This window comes from Convolutriloba macropyga, chromosome 7, assembly GCF_964194025.1.
Source record: "Convolutriloba macropyga chromosome 7, txConMacr16.3, whole genome shotgun sequence".
Lineage (NCBI taxonomy): Eukaryota > Metazoa > Xenacoelomorpha > Acoela > Convolutidae > Convolutriloba > Convolutriloba macropyga.
Window position 1 is genome coordinate 33,426,713 of NC_134474.1, and position 18,984 is coordinate 33,445,696.

Sequence of the window (18,984 nt, forward strand, 5' to 3'; positions counted from 1 at the left end):
CTCTACTCCTTCAAATAGATGCAAAACGGAAAACTGTTACACCAATTAATCTGTACAAAACTTTGTTTAGGGCCAAATTGGAAATTGTACATAGCTTAACGCTATAAAAAATGTTCAATTAACATTTTTCAGACTGTCATTTAAAACTTTTTTCAGATATTTTTTTAATTGCAATCTTTCGATTGGCAATTCTGCTGTCAAATAAACAAAGCCAATAAGCTTTTGTTATAAAAGAGAATAGAGCAAAAATCCAACTTACAAATCACATGCTCCAACTTGGAACTCAGCACTTGCTCCTAAACAGATAATTACATAACTGGCTGCATTGTATAACTATCTGGTGCTCCATGAGATCTCTGTTTCTTCAAATTTTTTCAAAGGATTAAGTTAGTTAGTTATCTTTTTAGCGATAGAAAGTATTAAGGGTGTCAGTGGACCATGGGGTTTGTACATACATATACATGCACTCACGCACGCAAGCACTTACACAATCACTCACACACACACACGCACACACACACACACACACACACACACACACACACACACCACAAACACACACACACCACAAACACACACACACACACACACCACAAACACATACACACACACACACACAAGTAGTATATGATACCTACGTAAAGAAAGGGGGGATTATCATTCGACTCTTAACCATAGGATAATAGGTAGTGGCGGTTAAGTGGGAATAGGATAGGCGGGATAAAATCTTTCCGCCGCTGTTTATATCCTTCTCCTATTCAATCTTTCCCTTTTGAGTCTTGCCGCTTTTGTTTCCCTTTAACTTTGCTTTCTGTCTCGCCGCTTGCTTTTGATTTCAAAACACTCAAACAAATTAAATTAAGACCAAATTTCACACTGCATGCAAAATCAATACTGGTTCAGTTTTGCGTCTCTCTCTCTCTCTCTCTCTCTCTCTCTCTCTCTCTCTCTGGGCAATTAAATTTAATTATGCACACTAATATCGCCTTGCAGTTTTGCGCACTGGGCCCTCTGACTCGCTTTCACTTGCTTCTTCTGCCTCAAAATTAATGAACGGATTATCGGGCGTAGAGTTTTCTTCAAAACTGGCATCGAAATCAACGATATCGCTACTTTCAATATCCGAATCATTTATATTCTGAGCAGCGACAAAACCGGGGTCTGGTGGTTGCCATGTGTTGGAGCTTTGGGTGGTATCTGGAGAGGAATGTGGTACAACAAAACTGTTATCCCACTCTGGGCTAGAGCTCAAAAGTAAGTCGCTAAAATCGTCATAATCCCATTCCACATCGTCGTTATTCCAACCAATTTCATCGATAGCATAATCGACGATTTCATAATGCCCAGCGGGAGGGTTTTTATGCCATCGGGTAGTATATAGCGCTTGTTGTCAAAAGCTGACAGACAAATTTTGTTTGTAGTAACTGTCTGCAGCCTGTGGTGGTCGGACATAATCCTGGTGTTCTCTGAGCGCAGGTGGTTTCCAGTGCTGAGAGTGTTTAGGAAGTCGACGTGGCAAAGATGTTGTTGTGCGGCCCTCGTCACCCCTTTTGCTGAACGTTTTCGACAACCTAAAAGAAAGAAAGAAATGAGAAAAATTAGGTGCTATTATAATTACTAACCCCCTATGTAAATATAATACGATTTAACACCTTCCAGATGCCTATTAACCCAATACGAATTTTTATACAACAACTAACAATTTTGTTTTATGAGAGAATAAACTTACTTTTTGACAGGATGGAGTACAGCTTCGGCTTCAAACAGATAAAGTCAGTAATATAGTCGCCGGCGAATTCGTCCTTGTATTTGAGGACGACTCTTTTGTTAGTGGTATCGTAAAGAAAGTGATTGGGTGGGTAATTTGAGAAATCAAAATGACTTAATACTGACTGAGGCTTCTGCGATAACTCTGTATAAAAATCGTCGCTTTTTATCGCATAAAGGAGACTATCTCTATCGCTGTAAAGAAGGCGACAATTAAAGTTGGGGCGCATGACATTGTAATGGTATGAGTACATGTGAAATTTTGCAAGATCTAATATAGTCGCTCCCACAATAGTGGGAGTGTTCCAATAAATGGACTTCGGCCGTGTGGTCAAGGCTGCTAAATTCTCCCCAAAGATCATATAGCGATCAAACTCAAATCTGGATATTATCTTCAGCGCATGCTCGGCGTCTCGTGAGATTGTTATTTTATTTCTGCGTCTTTTCGATTCGCAGTTTTTACCATAAACTGCATTATTCATCAGTTTATAAAAGTTCTCTTCAAACTTGTTTGACGCAACTTGCCGCTTTTCACCATTTAGTGTAATGTATGGCGACAGCCAGTTTTCTTGTCGAAATTGAAGCACTCTGTGAACTTTCCTGATTACCAAGCCGAGTTGGACATAGAGTTTCAGCAGTTTGTAATGGACCACGTATCTCTCTTTATCAAAGAACGTTTGCAGGAGTTTCTTTACTTTGGAAGATGGGAGATTGTGTTGTTCTTTTAATTCGATCTGGTAATCGCTCAGCCACTCATCTTCAACCACATCTTTTGTGGGCGCCAACGGAAAATCGCGATGCTCATCATGAAGGCTCGGCGGGTAAGAGATATCGACCTCTACAAAGTATCCAATGCTAGCGTCATCGACGGTGTCCAAAATCTCTTGAGGTTGAATATCTGTGTTGAACGCAAAGTCGGCGAGCGGTAGTTTCTCTAATTGCATTACGCCACCATAAAGGTTATTAGCGTCGACACAGAAACCAAAACCGGATTCCTCCGTGCTATCGTGGTTGGAAATATAGGAGTTATTTGCAGTGAAGCGCCGACTTTCAAAAACAGATGTGACTCCACCGCGAATTGCGGGTTCAATCATGTCCAAGTGTTCGCGCTCAGTCAGTAACTCGACATTGGCTTTGCAGATTCTAAGTGATGCTTCCTTAGCCATATTGAGTAGGGTGAAGAAGTGCATACAGTCCAGTTTATACGTATCGAAACTCAACTGTCGATGGAATTCGCAAACACATGCGAGTAGTGCACAGTCGAGCTTCAAGTATGAGTCATGATAATCCTGCAGTGTTCCACATTCCAGAATTTCCCACATCTTGCGTGCATGTTGTAAATTAGTCTCCGTTACCTTCACTGCCCCTCCGCCCAGAGTGTTACCCCACTTGCTCTGTGGTGGGAGACTGGTGTCACTGAACTTGGACCGACCAGTCACATAAGAGTAAGGGTAGTAGCCTTTCTGTTTAAGTAGCTGAAGGTTAGCATCAGATAATGTAGAAAACATTGCCCTCATTATTTCGAAACGGTCATCGGGTAAAATTTGAACAAGTTTCTCTAAAGAACTGTTCATCATCTTGAAGGTGTCTATGAATCGAAGATATTCGTAAACTTTCACTGTTTTTTCCCTTTTCCGTTACGAAAGTGTCAATAAGCACACCAAATGTCATTGATATGTATTTTTCGTCGGTGGCTGGTATGACTCTGATGGTTGTGGTTGGCTCGCAGTTGTTCAGTGCCAAGCAAATGTGATGTAAGTCATAATTTTGAATATTATGACCCACAACAGGGGTGAAATTGATATTTCGTCTCAAGCGATTGCATTTCTCATGTGCCCATCCCAAGAATTTACCACTGTAGTGGCAATGGTCCAGGTCAATTGTGTTCTCTGGATCTTCCGTTTCTGAAAACAATTTTTCACAAATCCAACAGTGCGTAGCGTTAGACTTTCCCAAGTTTCGTCTATCGCATTTGAAGAAAGGGTGCTTCCTTTTCTGCTGATAAATATCTCTGGCTAGTTTGTGAAGCATTTTGACAAAATTTGTCATGCAAGCAGGAGAACTGTCTACATGATGAAAGATTGGCTTTGATGAGTGGTGATCTATCACTGTTAGCGCAAAGCCACACGGTTCATGTATCTCCTTGACCTGTGTAAAGGCTTTATCACTTGGTCCCTTGCAAGTAGACACGGGTCGTAAGAGAGACTCGAAGTCAAAATAGATAACAAGAGGGACAAACCACGTAGCAGCCAAGTTCGTGAACTTGTATTAGTTGTTCTCACTTGAAGGCATATGAATAACTGCAGGTGCATTTTTGCAACCGTTATTGAGATGTAGGTTGTAACTTTCAAGTCCTTCCCGACAAATCCAAAAACAGTTTTGACAAATTTTGTAGGAGAATCTGTAATCAAGTTCTCGCACGTAGCAAGCAACCTTCACAAGGTTTGTAATGAGGACGTAGTGATGACGGTCACAGTCGTACAGCAAAAGTAGATCCACTACAAAATCTGAACTATATGACGAAATTTTGAGAGGGAAAAACTGGCCGTTATCGTATCCAAACACATTTACCTGAACGTTGTTAAGTGCTTCAAATTGAGGAATGTCTGAAAAGCCCATGGGCATAGTAAAATCGCCCAGAGGTTGATGCAGTCCTGGTTGATTGTATGTAATTGGTGAAGTTTTGTCGGTTTGATAGTTTCGATCAATTCTATCTAAACTTATCTGATGATACATGTGATAAGCGGCCACAAAACAATACCTGAAGCAATCTCGATCTTCGTGGTTCCTAACGTTGAGCAATCCTCTGCAGTTGGCAATTTTTGACGGCAACGCGATGTATGATGAACCAAGAATTGGTCTGAAACGTGCGAATTTGACGTCAACTTTGAGAACTTTTTCGAGTGTCCAACCACTCCACAAAGAGTTGAATGTTGTCAATACGCTCATCATCTTCTCCACCATTTGCCAATACGCTTCATCCGACAGTCCGTTTGCATAGACAGGAGTCATCAGAGAGTTGAATATTTCAATACGGTCATCTTCTGGCATATCTGGCTCATCATACATAACTTTGACAAGCCGCAATTTTGCTTACAGTTGAACTTTTTGAGGACCCTGGGTCAACTGCTCACTTATTAGAGTGTCTATTTTGGGTTTTTGTATCCGCATAAAGTTTTCGAGATCATTGGACTCTTCGGCCGCTGTTCACTCGAACGATCTCAGTACTCCATGGAATGCACTTTTCAACGGAGTGTCTCGAGGCTGAAATTGTTCACCTAGGACGGGTAAGTGATGAACGGAAGTCAAATGCTGTACGTAAAGAGGGCAATCGTTGAATCCGAGTAGGCAGCTTTGACAGCAATTGGTGAATCGTTGGTGTGCAGTTTTCATGTGTTCTTCGAGCAAAGAAATCTTCCGGCAAGTAAACTCACATAATGAGCATTGATATACGGGTAAACCAGTCTCGTCAGGATGGAATTTATGCTCATGCCTGGAGCGATTTCCTTTTGTACTCAGAATAGAATCACAATAACGACACTGGAAACCCATTTTTGAATTGTCTAACTTTAGTAAGAACGAATTGTTAAACTCGAGTACGAACAGTTGAGCTAGAGAAACGAATGAACAAGAAATGGCTTCTCGGGTTTACAGTATTCGAGACTACAGTACTGCATAGGCGCCAAATTAGAAGTTTTGAAATGTTGTTTTCTGATTGGTCGGTTTTGGCGCATACCTTTATTTCGAAATTTTGTTACTTTTGAGAGAAAAAAGATGTGTTTTCAACTCTCCATTGCAATTGTATGCCAAAATATACCACCACAGGGAACCCTACCGAGTATTGCTGATCATCGTTTGTGTCAAAAAACTTTTTTGAGAACCTGGAAAAACATGCTAATATTCAAAATTGTAATAAAAAGCGCTATTTTATGCATTTTCAATTACGGATGGTTAGAGTTGTCCTACGTTCTTAAGTGTGATGAGCAAAAATGCTTCCCGTGCCGAAAAACATAGAACCCATATAAAAAAATTGCTCAAAAAAAACAGAAAAAAAGTTTGTTTTTCTGTCAATCAAGTCATTAATTAACAATTACATGACAATTACATGACATAAACATGTTTTTTTTTCTGAGGCCTTTTTTGATGACAGCTGTTATGAGATAAATTTACACTGAGGGCCCAATAAGTCCAAAAATTTAAAGAAAACCGATCTAACATCTTTCCTTAGGGTACTTCATATGCTAATTAATACCAGATGTTAATGTGACATTAATTGCCAGATGTTTCGAAAATCGGTGAGGGAGCCGTTTTTTGATGATGATCCCTATGAGCAATAATGTCGGACATCAAGCAGTGAGTACAAAACCGTTGCAAAAATTTGAATTTTTTTCAGTAATTAGTAATTAGTTTAATTAACCCTTAATTAGTCGCTAATTGGAGGCTCTTTATCTCCATAACGGATGAGTAAAAATTGACGAGTGTGATGAGATGTTTTGTACTTTAGAGTATGCTGAGTCTTACTGAACAATCAGTTTCATCCCAAGTATTTTTTGGAACCCTCATTTTTGGGGTCAAAGGTCAGAGGTCATGTGTTAAAAAATTTTTTTTTGAGTTTTTTTCGTCTTTTTTTAAACTAACATGCTCTTTTTTTCAATTGATCCCCAAGTAACAAATGAGAGTTGATTCTAGTGTAAGCTGAATAGGGCATCTACTGAATTAAGTGTCAAAATTTGACGTTTGAAATGCATTTTTCCGAAATATTTTCTTTGATTATTTTTTATTTTTTGAAAAGTTCTTCGACTTATGAATTGAATTTGGAATTCAATCCATGCTACAGCTGTGGCATGGAGTTAACATGTCATTAGCGTCAATACCGCATATTCCCACATATGGCTATATCTCTAAACTTTATGTTTAATATATATAATAATAACAAAAATTTTGCAGATTGGGAAAAGTATTTCTGGATATAATTTTAAAAAATCTCACCACGTCATAGTAGTTGTAATAATTGAGTGTTTGTTAGGAAACAAATGTTTACGTCATAATGAAAATCTTTTCTGAACATGTTCGAACTTGATCAGTAGCAATGTTTTAATTTCTTTGACTCAGCAGATTTAAAGCTATAGAACAGATTTAAAAAGTTAAATTCAGCTTTTAAAAAGTTGAAATCACACATTCTTGAAACAAAATCAAATTAGCATCTCACTATATAAAAGAGTTTTGTGGTGATCCATTAAGTTTAGTTTTCACGTTAATCAAATAAGTCCATTAAAGTATTCTCAGGTAGCCGTTTCTTTGGTGCATTGCAAATCTTTGGCGTGTCTGTGACACGAAAAAACACGTGCTGGTTCTGGTGTTTGAAATTATGTAGCTGACAGTAACGTTGTATCAAACTGGTTGTCACTGAACAGAGCCGTAGAATTGTTCTTGTGAATTCCCGCAGAGAAAGATGGACTAGATGTCGGTGTCAAACTGGGACTCGGATCAACTGCTGGTGTTACTGGCAAGCTGGCTGAATCGAATTGCGATTGATTTTCTGGGGAGCAAGGTGATGACTTTGTGCCCCACATGTCAGCTAAGTTTTCGCAAGCCTGATAAGCCCCTAGCTGGTTTTCAAACAGAGGCACACAGTCGCAATCGTAACGAAACAAAATTCGTTTAACGTCGTCAGGTAATGACTCCATGCCAAGATGTTGAAATGTTGGTAAAGTTTGTGGAGGTAAATGTCCTCCTGATGTAATAAGACTGCAATCTGCTGGTCCTGTCTTCTCTGGTAAAGAAGCAATTGCGTTAATGAAAAGCTTGGGTATCAAGCAGTGCTGGTAAAATTGCCAAACATCGCCTTGTCTCTTCTGTTGAATAAGCACAACAAAGTTTTCGAACACTGTCTGATAAACCAATGTTCGCTCCAAGGAAATTACAGATTCAGCAAGTAATTGAACGGACATAATTTTTGTACAAATTTTGAGAAAGAAATTAAAACCAATTTGATAGAAGACTGTTGGTAGGTGTTTGTCTGGTAACGAACTGTTGAAAGAAAGCAAAGTGCACTGAACGCAAGGTTTAAAGAAAATGAATAACTATTTTTAAAGTAATATTGCACAACGTGTAATTCGACAAATTATATCTGGGGTCAAATATGGTTTTAATTTTGGTAGTGTATGTGCTCTGATATATGCTCTAAATTTTGTTATTATACATGGGTCGATACACTTTATAGTGTGTACTAACTCAATTCTTATCCAGAGCGTATTTTATTATTAGCATTTCATTGTACGCTGGTGCATGTTTATTCTTATCAGAATTTCCTTACTGCTGTAGGTTCACTTGTGCTTCTAATTAAATCACACACCCAGGGTCACATCTGTTCCAAGTTATAAACATATGGTCCGCATATAATTCCAATAAACAGTGTACACTGCACTGCTGGTCCAAATACACACCTAGGGTCACATCTGTTTTCTCTATAGAACCAAAACATGTGGTCCGCATATAATATCAATAAACAGTGTACACTGCACTGCTTGTTCAAATACCCACCCAGGGTGGGTCACATTTGTGTTCTCAAAACATATGGTACGCATATAATTCCAATAAAAAGTGTACAGTGCACTGCTGGTCCAAGTACACACCTAGGTTCACATATGTTTTTGTCTTATCTAAGGTCACAGCTGAAATTAATTAAGCAATATGTGAACAACAGACAGACTCAAGTACGCCATAGGCGTACTTGAGCCTGTATTCACAAATCATTTGGATTTAATTAGGCAGTTTGACGACACTTGTTTAAACCCAACTTGCCGCCCCATTGAGTTGGAGTTTTACACAATATAACACTTGAAAGTAATAAAACAAGTTGCACACTGTGTCTTTCACGTCCACTAAAGACACAGAGTTTGGAGATTGTTATTTCGATATTTCCAAAACTGATAAGCGCTTAATCAGAGCAACGCTGAAAACCTATGAAAGGACAGGGACATATGTATTTCTGAAATTGTTCAAAAAAGCAACAGACGATTACGAGTTTGAGCAGAAAATTTCTCTAACTCTTGGAGAGTTGGAAAATTTGGTCAGCTCAGCTAGCAAAATACAGAACTCAGTGGCTGACCAGCTGTCAACAACAAAACCACAACTAGCGAAGAAACCAAAAATTCAAAAAGAAGTTGCCAACAACGATGGTTGAGGCGATGTTTGAGCGTTCTCCAAATTACTTTAAACAATTTCAGAAACAGTTCAAATTTCTCATTCTTGAAGAAAAACCTAGCTTTTGTCTTGGAAATTTTTATGCATTGTGTGCACATTTTGATTCCGAATTTTGCAATTTAGTAAACAGTCATTATCACGTTCTGATTGATACAACTACTTTTGAAAACGAAACAGTGAAACGATATCAGAGCTTTCCTGTGCCTTGTGTTTATACAGCTTTCAAATTCTTGTTTTGGACTGCACCAAATTGGAGACTAATGGAGACGTTTTTACAAAGCTCAAATTGGCAATCGAATTCAACGGTTCGGGAGAAAAAACCGATTCACAGACAGTGCGCAAACGACTGCCAGCTTTTGCTAACCACAACAATTTATCGAAAAGCAGCTCTGCAAAACAAACAAATGTCAATCTCAAACCGAGTGCCAAGATGTCAGTAGTTGCTAAAAAAACTATCTACAATGCCCGGCCTCCATCGAAACAAGTTCAAACTGATTTTGTTAATAGTGAAACTTTACGAAGAGTTGAAACAAATTTGTATGGTCCTCATTCTGGCGCTTTTTGTCAAATTATGGATATTTTTATGAGTGGATATGGAAAATTGAATATTGATTCTGATTTATTGAGTGTTCGCTTTGTGTATGAAGAAAAATTAAAGTTTTGAAAAAAAAATAAATTTCTCAAGTTAGTAAGGTTAGAACATCATATGAAAAGCGAAACGAATCAATTCATTATCGCTAATATTTACAAATTTTTTAGCATTGAAAACAAAATGAGCAATATAAATACAAAAAAATCCACAAAGTTTAGAGTTTGCTCTTTGAATTGGTTGATTCTCCAAGAGTTGATAGATGTTGTGATTGCTGCCAACGGAAACGATTCTTTGATATAGGTGTTTGTACGATGAAATGGGCTGACCAAGGGGATCGGCAAACAAAAGTTGATTGTTTTTTCTGCATAATAGTAACCAGTGGCTGCCAATATTTTCAGCAGTTGCTGCATTAACAATAAGGAAGCTGTTTCTGTTCATTTTTTCCGGAAAGTTGTTGGCCGCAAACACACCATGAAATTTATATTTAAGAGTTTTGCGACCTTGGATTAAACCATTAATATCATCTTCATCCATCATTGATTTGTCAGAATGTGATTCTTTGATACTTTTCTGGCACTATCAACAAATATTGTGCTAGCTTTTTCGCCAATAATGAATATTTCTATATTGTTCGGTAAGGCCGCAGAAAATTTCAACTCAATAGAAATTGACGAATTTGTAAACCCAGGATGAATAAAATCGTGGGATGTTTGTTGGGTGCTGGTCAAATCAAAAACCATTATGAAATGGTTTGGGTAATCTGTCAAACTTATTCCATGACCATTGTCGATGTAAGCTAAATCGGATATTATGTTAAAGTAAAGACGTTTGTCATCACTTGTTGATATCGGACTGTCTGCCACAGGTAAAACGTTTCGATAAATATAAATCTGCTCAAGGTCGAATTTGCGGAAATTAAATGGATTTTGTCTGTTGTGAACAAGAAACGCTTCGTTAGTTTTCAGACAAATTGCTAGTCTACGAATCGGTTCTCTGGCAAAAATATCTTCTTGTTTCCAACTGTGGAGACCTGTTGACGCCAGAAACGTTTTTGTTAGAGTCTCCAGGTAGGGATACGAAGCTGGACTTATTAATAAAATTTTTTCAATAGCCGATACAACATCATGGTTCAATGTCATCTTGCGCACATACAAATTAGCTTCGACAATTTTTACTTTGTAGTGCTTGGCAGCATCGTCAGACATTATAACAAAATCATCTATTGACCGTCTAAATGCAATTCGAAGTGTCACACCACTTAGCAAATGTCTGTCACAGGTGAAAAAGTTGACTGCAACTTTACCGTAGAATGTGCACTCAGCTGATTGCCTCACTAAGGCTTTCCTTCTGTTCACTTCCGCAGTTGACAGCGCTCCTGGATTTTTTTCGTAGGAGTAACCCTGACATGCCAACCAGGTGTTTTTTGCATCTTTGTTATGTCAAAATTCTGTTTCAATAAAACTTTTATGAGCATAGTTTCCGTTAGCGTTTGAAATTTTTAGTCCATTAGCAGACAATGTACAGTCAGAGAAGAGTGAAAGTAACACATTATTGCAAAAATAGGGAGCATCTGTCTTCGCAACATCTGTTGCTGCTCCTGCGTCATATCTCAAATCAGCTTCTGATGACTGGACAATTTTACATTTTACTTCCAAGAAAATTTTCTGTAAGTCAATAAAATTATTTCGGTCACCGGCGACTTCAAATTCTAACATGGGTCCATTTGGACTGTAAACTGGGCCCAACTTTTGACAAAAACAACCATCGAAAGTTACTAAAAGAGAAAATTTTTTTGAATAAATCCAATGAACTGTGAGTTGCTTCTGATGGTAACAAATTAGCGATCATCGTTCACTCTGGCAAAAAAATCTGACCGACTTCTTTTTGGAGCTCTGTGCGTTGAAATGGTTTTTTTGCGTTTGTTGATCGCTTTCTGTGGCTTGACTCGACTTGACTTCCTCCGACGTGAAGTATTTCGTCGAGATCCCCCAATCTGTTTTTTAACAGTTTTTGCGATTGTATTTTTAGACGCCTGTTTAGGAGACTTTTTGCTTCCGACTACATCCAAAATCTCTGGAACACTTTGTTTCAAAGGCTTTTTCCCGATACGCTTCTCTGTAGGCAAAATAAAACGACGTGCTAAAGGCAGCGCAACACGTCCAATCCCTTCAGCTAGGGCTCCAAAACCACTTCCTCTTTGACGATAATGTCCAGAGAAGTGAGGCAAAGACGTTGCTTGATTCGCATAATAAGAATCCATTTTAGAAGGAAAATTTTTTGAATTGTAGTGTTAGAATAACTTTTCCAGTTCCCGAAAAGGGAACTAATTGTCCTGTTTCCGTTCTCAGTTCAATTGAAATCGATTGAATTGTGTTGCTTAGGAGCTTCTTATAGTCTAAATTTGTAAAAACTATCCGATGAGTTGGCTCAAGCTCACAAACACTACCGTTTTTCAGACGTTGTTTTGAATCAATGACTCGCAAAAAAGGAGCCTTAGTGTCACCAACGTATTGATATTCAATTATGTTAGTGTAGATGAAAATTAGATGCTTTCCACCACAAAGATCAGCTGGGAACTCCCCATAATAAGCTTTCCTATCATCACTTTTCATAAACCTGTTCGCATTGAAAATCATTTTGTACCCAATATGTATTCCATTACCGTCAGGAATACCCTTAAATCCAATAATGCTCGGAATTTCCTCGCTGGGAAAAGTAATTCCCTCATACTTACCAAATAAAATTTCATATTTTCCAGAGCTCTTCAACTCTCTGAAAGACAAATGGGGCAGTCCAATTGTTCGCTTAATTGTAGCAAGAAGTTGTGCCACTGTATCAAAGGTTCCTGGCATAAAACTAAATTGTTGTCCACTAAAAGGTCTAGAAATAACATTAGCTCCCGAAGACATCTTTTGGGAATCTTCATAGTCTTTTAAGTTGTACACAATTAGATTTCCGTTTACTATGTTTTCTATTTTTGTTGGGAATATGAATTCACTTAACGCCACTCTCCAATCACCTGCAAATTGAATTTCGTCATTAAAGAAATTTCGAAATGATGCAAGTGTGATTGAATCAAATATTTCCATTGAAGCGGATGAAACAACGTGAACTGTAAACTTGTCTTCAAACCGGTTGTTGGACATTTTCAACGAGAGGGAGCCTGACAAGTTGTAATTCTGGTTGATAAAATTTTCCTTGAATTGGTTCTTTGTCTGTGTTGACTAAGGAGTATGTTGGTGGGCTTAATGTCGGTATTCCCGTTATTTCAAAGACTTCGTCTCTGAACGATTGCTTGTAACTTTTCCTGAATGCTTTATCTTTTTTAACTATTCTCACAAAGTCTCCAATGTAAAACTTGGGCTTCTGATTTGAGCTTGTTTGGACTGTCAATGAAACTAGTCGTGGCACATCTTTTTTTGTAACTTTGTTGGGAGCAATTTTAGTTACTCGATTGACTCTTGAATTGATTGTTTTCACAAATTGGTCTAATTGGTCAATGTAGCTATAGGTCCACTTTTCTTTCAGATACCGATGAATTATCTTTTTGAGAGATCTAATGTTCCTCTCTGCAAAAGCTGACTTTTTTTCACTGAAAGTACTATATAACTGAATTCCGCGTTTGTTGCACAATTGTTTGAATTCTCCCAGAAATTCTGTGCCATCGTCAACCCATACTTTTTCGGGCTGTTTGTTTTTGATCATCTTTTTGAATGCTTCAGCTGCTTCTGTTGCGTACTTTGTTTTTAATGGTTCCACTCGTAAATATCTTGACAAACAATCAACCGCTACTAGGAGATACTTGATGTTGCGGTTATACTTTGCTAATTTATCAGCGTGTGCTAAATCTAGAGACCAAATTTCGTTAATGTCTTTTACAAAAACTTTAAGCCTAGGAAATTTTAATCGAATTGAACGGTACTTTGTGAAAGACGGCTTTGTCTCCAAATAGGACAGGACTTTGCCTATAGGAGTTTGCTTTGAGTCTGTAGTCGTTTTATGCTTCCATTCGAAGCTGGTCCTTTTAAATACAACTGATCCAATTTTTTTACTTCAGGAAAAGAAAGACCACATCTTCTGACTGGTCTCTTCTTTGTCTGGCGTTTGGTCCGTTTCTTCTTTATATTTTTTTCGGGTTGGTTTTGAGCCACTGAGTCGTTCTCCAGTAGAGGAGAACTCTTGTTGACTGGGTTGTTCTCTACTTGGGAAAAATTCTTGTTCACTTTCAGACGAGGCTTCCAAGATTTGCTTGGCATGTGTATTTGCAACAAGATGAGGTGAGATATTAAGAGCAAATAAAATTTTTGAGTATTTTTCAATGTCAATTTTTTTAGTTGGTTGATGTATATTGTACAGAAATGTTGAAGCTTTGATGCCCAGTGTTTCCTTATTAACGTGAAGAACGTCATTCGACTCTATGGTGACTGTTTCAGATTGGTTAATCAAGTCAAGTATGATTTTTGATCTTTTGATTTGGTTTTTATTCATAACTTCTAGCTCTATCTTTATAGAGGTGAAATTGTCGCTTTTTTTGTTTTTTCACTACCGGTTCAATCTCGCTGTCTTCGCTCATGGATTCTGTTTTCTCCTCTTCTGCTGTTTCAATCATCAGTTTGTTTGCAGTCTCAACTGGTTCAAATGCTTTCTCTGGTTTTTCCATTGAGTTGGACTGGTTTCTTTGCAAAACAGAAAGCTGTGCAGCTTTCTGTTTATAAAAGGGATTGTCCAAAACTTCTTTTTTTACCGGTTGATGTGAAGCAAACATTCTTTTTGGAATTAAAATGAATTCTTCGGTGCGCATTATGATTTTGTCAAATATCGATAACAAGCGAAACCAACAATTTTGACCAAATCTGTTTCTCTAGCAAAAAGTTGCCTCTTTTCTTTCAAACTTGTTTGTCTAGACAATAGCTTTCTGAATGATTTTTCATAACCTACTACAACACTTTTTCTTATTGGAACATTACCATTGACAATGTTGAGGAAACATTCGCAAAGGAATTTAATGAATTTATTTGGAGCTCTCTCGATCTTCTCTTTTAGTTTTGTATCCGATATGTCTAGCAGCTGCCCCAGCATACAAACTTCTTTCTCTCTCATCGATCAAATTTGTGATAATGGCTTTAGCTGATGGCAGATAAAAAATTGATGGTCCTGGAGGAACAATATTTGAACAGTAGCGCAAGACGTCTGATGTTTTTTGATCCAAATCAGTTAATAAATGACCAAACGGTTCTTTGGTTGCGAGCTCATAGCTTTCTTTTAAACATTGTGCATTATTCAACTGTTGACCAATAAAACTAATCTGTTGTGTGTCACGGGGTGATTTGAACAATATGATATGTGTTGTGTTTAGATCAATTGTTCTGAACCATCTGCTTTGCTGGAACAAAATGTGTTTAATATAAATTACACTGATGTTTCTATGTCGCCCTGCGGTTGCTAATTTGGAAAATTCTTTGTCATTAAAAATTTTTTCACATAAATCATCGAACACAAGAAGGCAGTTCTCTAACTCTGAAATGAGCTCAAAATTGGAGAATTTTTTAAAATGTATGTTCAGTTTCTTCTCTAACGATTAGAGTTTTGGCTGATCATGCTGATAAAAATAATAAATTGTTTGAAACTCTAGGAAAAATGTGCCAACTAATAACATTTTGAAAATGAGCTCAGTTTTCCCGCAGCAAGACGGCCCGCAAACAGCCATGAACAACCGGTCATTGGTAGAAATAACTTTATTCATAAATTTGGATTTGGAAGAGCGTATCCAACTGTACAAGAAAGAAGTGAAAACCAAAATGTGTATTCTTCACAGTCAAGACTGAAAAAAACCAACTTGGTGAGAGATACAGTTATAAGAAAAATTATTATAATGATTTGTGTAAAGTATACAACCTCTGATCGAGGCGATCTCGAATTGCAAAACCTCCAAGATTGTCTTTCTTGGTGCTCGGCGTCAAAAACCAAGTCAGTTATGCCTCCACCCGAATCTAATTGATCTTCGGTTTGACTCATTGTGAAATAAAATTGTTCAAAAAAATGAATTGCTTTCCAGGAATTTTTACATAATTATTTAACTATGAAAAATTCATAAGAAACATATCCAGAGTCTTCGTCTCCTTGTTTGTAAGTGATTGTATAGTTTGCATTCATCGAATCTTGTTTATCTCTAAAAACAATTGACTCTACATTGTTCTCTTTAATCAGCTGCTTGATGTCATCGGGAAGAGTCTCATCGTCCAGAGACATCAGAACTGGTACTGCACGCTTGGGCGTAGGTAAAGGGGTTAGTTTCAACCTTTTCATTTTCTCTTGTAAAGACATGGTACAATTGAAAGTACTCCAGTAGAGAAAGATACTTCTTGAAAGCTTCTATTTCAGCACCAGCACACACAATCTGCTGTTTTCTCAAAACTGTCTGGCCTCTTGTGTCAATTTTTTCTTCCTTGATAAGAGTAACCGTTAACTGATTTTCAGGCGTTATGCAACTGTAAACTGTCAAATTTGGAGACAAATTCACTTGTAGTAGAGACGGAGCTGGTTTCTCTAACCGACGATTCATTCGTCAGCCACTGGTAAAAGAGTTTTGCCTTCTTATTGGCACAATACTTGGTTCTCTGTCGTTTTGGGCAACTCAATGCATGTAATTTACAAACCGGTGTCTCCCGATACAACTTCAAGTGTTCAATTTTTGGGCAGAAAGAAAGTTCCAAGTTGATAACGTTCCTCTGTAACAGCTGTCGTAAAGTTTCTTTTTTTCTAATCCTTTTGCGTAAAAATCACAAAACAGAAATCGAAGAACTATACTTTGAAAAATCTGTTGCAAATAATGATAAGGGTACTCTCCTGTAGAGAGATCACGAGAGCCCATGAAGGAATTTAGATGCCCACAGGAAAGATCTTTGCTCACTCGAACAAAGTATGTTAAATGATTTTGGAGGTAAAAACGAAAATATATCGTTGTAATTTTCGGTAGATACCGCAAGTTCTTTTATTATAAATCCAAATTTTTTACTTCGAAAGCCTTCAAAATCAAGAACAACCGCTCCCGATTTCAACACTCCAGCAAATTGAATAAACTATTTTTGAAAGATTTTACGTATAAACAAAAAGCAATTCCAGTCACATGACCAAGGTACTCATTTGTCACTGAACAAGGTAATACGTAAGAATAGCCTGGACCCTTTTCACTATATTCATAAACAAAACCGGAAGCGTCGTGGAGTATGGCATGTAATCTCAAAAATTTTAAATTTTTGAAATACTTGTCTAACGAACAATTATCAATACCAATCAAACCTCCGTACGGCCGCAACTTCAACGCAATATCCAAATCAAGATCCGGATCCAAATGCAAACAAGTGGCTAAAAAGTATAAAAATCGTTTACCGTATTGTGAATATTCTTTTTCGATTTCCTTGTAAGTTTCGTGAATACTTTTCAAATCAAGCGTTGCTATAGTTGCCATTTGATCTATGCACACATTCTCCCAATAATGATCAATTTTTGCTAACAACTGACCAAAACCACTTAATCACACGTCTAAATATCACATAATAAGCCCCTCCCCTCTATTAGGGTAATGAGACTACTTTTTACATGTAGCGTTAAATTCAAACGACCAGAAAGAACTACCAAGAACGGCGGAATAGAACAATCCAAACGGCAATAAACAGCAGGCGGAAAGATTTTATCTCGCCTAGCCTATTCACACTTAACCGCCACTACCTATTATCCTATGGTTAAGAGTCGAATGATAACCCCCCCCCCCCTTCTTTACGTAGGTATTATATACTACTCACACACATACACACACACGTTTTTTTTGGTGTTTCGTTCAGCCAAATGTTACAACCGATTTTGAAAGTTATACGTTTTGGTGGACTTAGGGAGCAAAACGCAGCAATTCTCAATACTCAAAAAAGTTATAAAAACTATCGAAAACTCATTTACCTAAATTTGCTCTCCTCTAATTTCGAACTGAATTCGTAGTTTTAGAAATCAGATTATCGAACTTCTCCGTTTACTCGAAATAATTGCAGAAAAACTCTATGTCTTGATTCGTATTGTTTTTCTCTTGTAAGTTCTCTGCGTGAAATTGTTAATAACGACTGTTGACAGGATGAGACTCAAACCCGTTTTCTGGATTTATACATTTGACTGTCAATGCCAAGCTCTATTTTTCTCGTTCAATTACTCTCTTAATTTTGTCAGAATGTTTTCTTGTGTTATAAAAAGCGTATGCTTTATATAAAGAAATAAGTACCGATTTTCTGATATCAAAATGAAAAGGGAATAAATCTAGTGGAATTTTATAAGCAATTTGTAATATTACAAATTGTTTGCGAAAATCCACTGGATTTAATCCTTTTTATTTTAATATCAGAAAATTTGTACATATTTGTTTAATTTCATTTCATAGAGAAATTATCGCAGAAATTGCTGGACAAAGTCTGTCTTTTTCATCATTTTTTCAAAATGTTCTCAGCTTCTTCATCACTGTGTTAGGTTTATTAACTAGGAGAGTAGTGAAACAGTTAAAAACCTCAAAATTAACAGCTACCTTTGTAGAAACAAGATGGTTGTGACGTTCCTTCTATCTCAGTCGAAACATTGGTGAGTGAGAGTCGATGTTATCGGCAAGATTCTGTTATCAAAATCACATATTTTTCCAGAAGTTGTCAAGCATACGCCACAGTAACGACTTTTCACAGCTCTAAAAGTAACTCAACTCTAGGGGCGTAAAAACAGTTCAGTGTTTAATCTATTCAGATAGCTGCTAACGAAAAAACATTGAAAATTTTCTCTTATTGACTACTGTTAAATATAGCAGAAAGGTTCGGGAAAAGTTAATCAACTTCAACGATAGTTCGTCAAAATTGCAGCTCGACACCAAATACACTTAAAATTATTCAAAAATTGTGAAAAAAATCAGCTGTATAAATAAAAGCACAGAATTGATCCAAGAGCTTTCAACGTTGATTCAGCATATTTCAATAATAACAGCCAACTTCAGTTTTCTTTTACAAATCTAGAGCAAACTTAATCCTTTACCAAGTTGTTATTTAATGCACATCTTGGTTTTTGCTTTAGGCTACAGTATAAAACCGTTGAACAATGTAATGCAGATAATACTTACAATGGCAAGTAGCAAAAAAATTTTTAAAAAAAACGCGATCTTTGGAAATTCCGACATTGTGTATCCGGATTCACGTCAAGTCAGTAATGAATCAAAACAATGGTTTAAGTCTCTTGTGCAGGTTTTGCCCAAGACTTTCCAGTTTTATTACATCTCCTAATAAGTCTAATGTGAAGATGCCAAGGAATCCCGTCCGAAAATATTGAGGAAATTAAGGCAGGTGTCCATTTAAATTTCACAGGAGTATATCGGCTCATTGCTACCTGAAAACATTTTTAAG

General features: G+C 37.3%; 1 protein-coding gene across 1 annotated transcript in view; it reads right to left on the minus strand.

Annotated features, from left to right (window-relative positions):
- LOC142343018 (uncharacterized) overlaps positions 1–18,984 on the minus strand; it is a 70,248-nt gene that overhangs the window by 48,636 nt on the left and 2,628 nt on the right. Inside the window, exons 2-3 of the mRNA XM_075394702.1 lie at positions 18,129–18,199; positions 260–296 (exon numbers count right to left, since the gene is read on the minus strand). Of these exons, the coding sequence (XP_075250817.1) occupies positions 260–296; positions 18,129–18,199 (108 nt within the window). The remainder of the gene's footprint in view (positions 1–259; positions 297–18,128; positions 18,200–18,984) is intronic.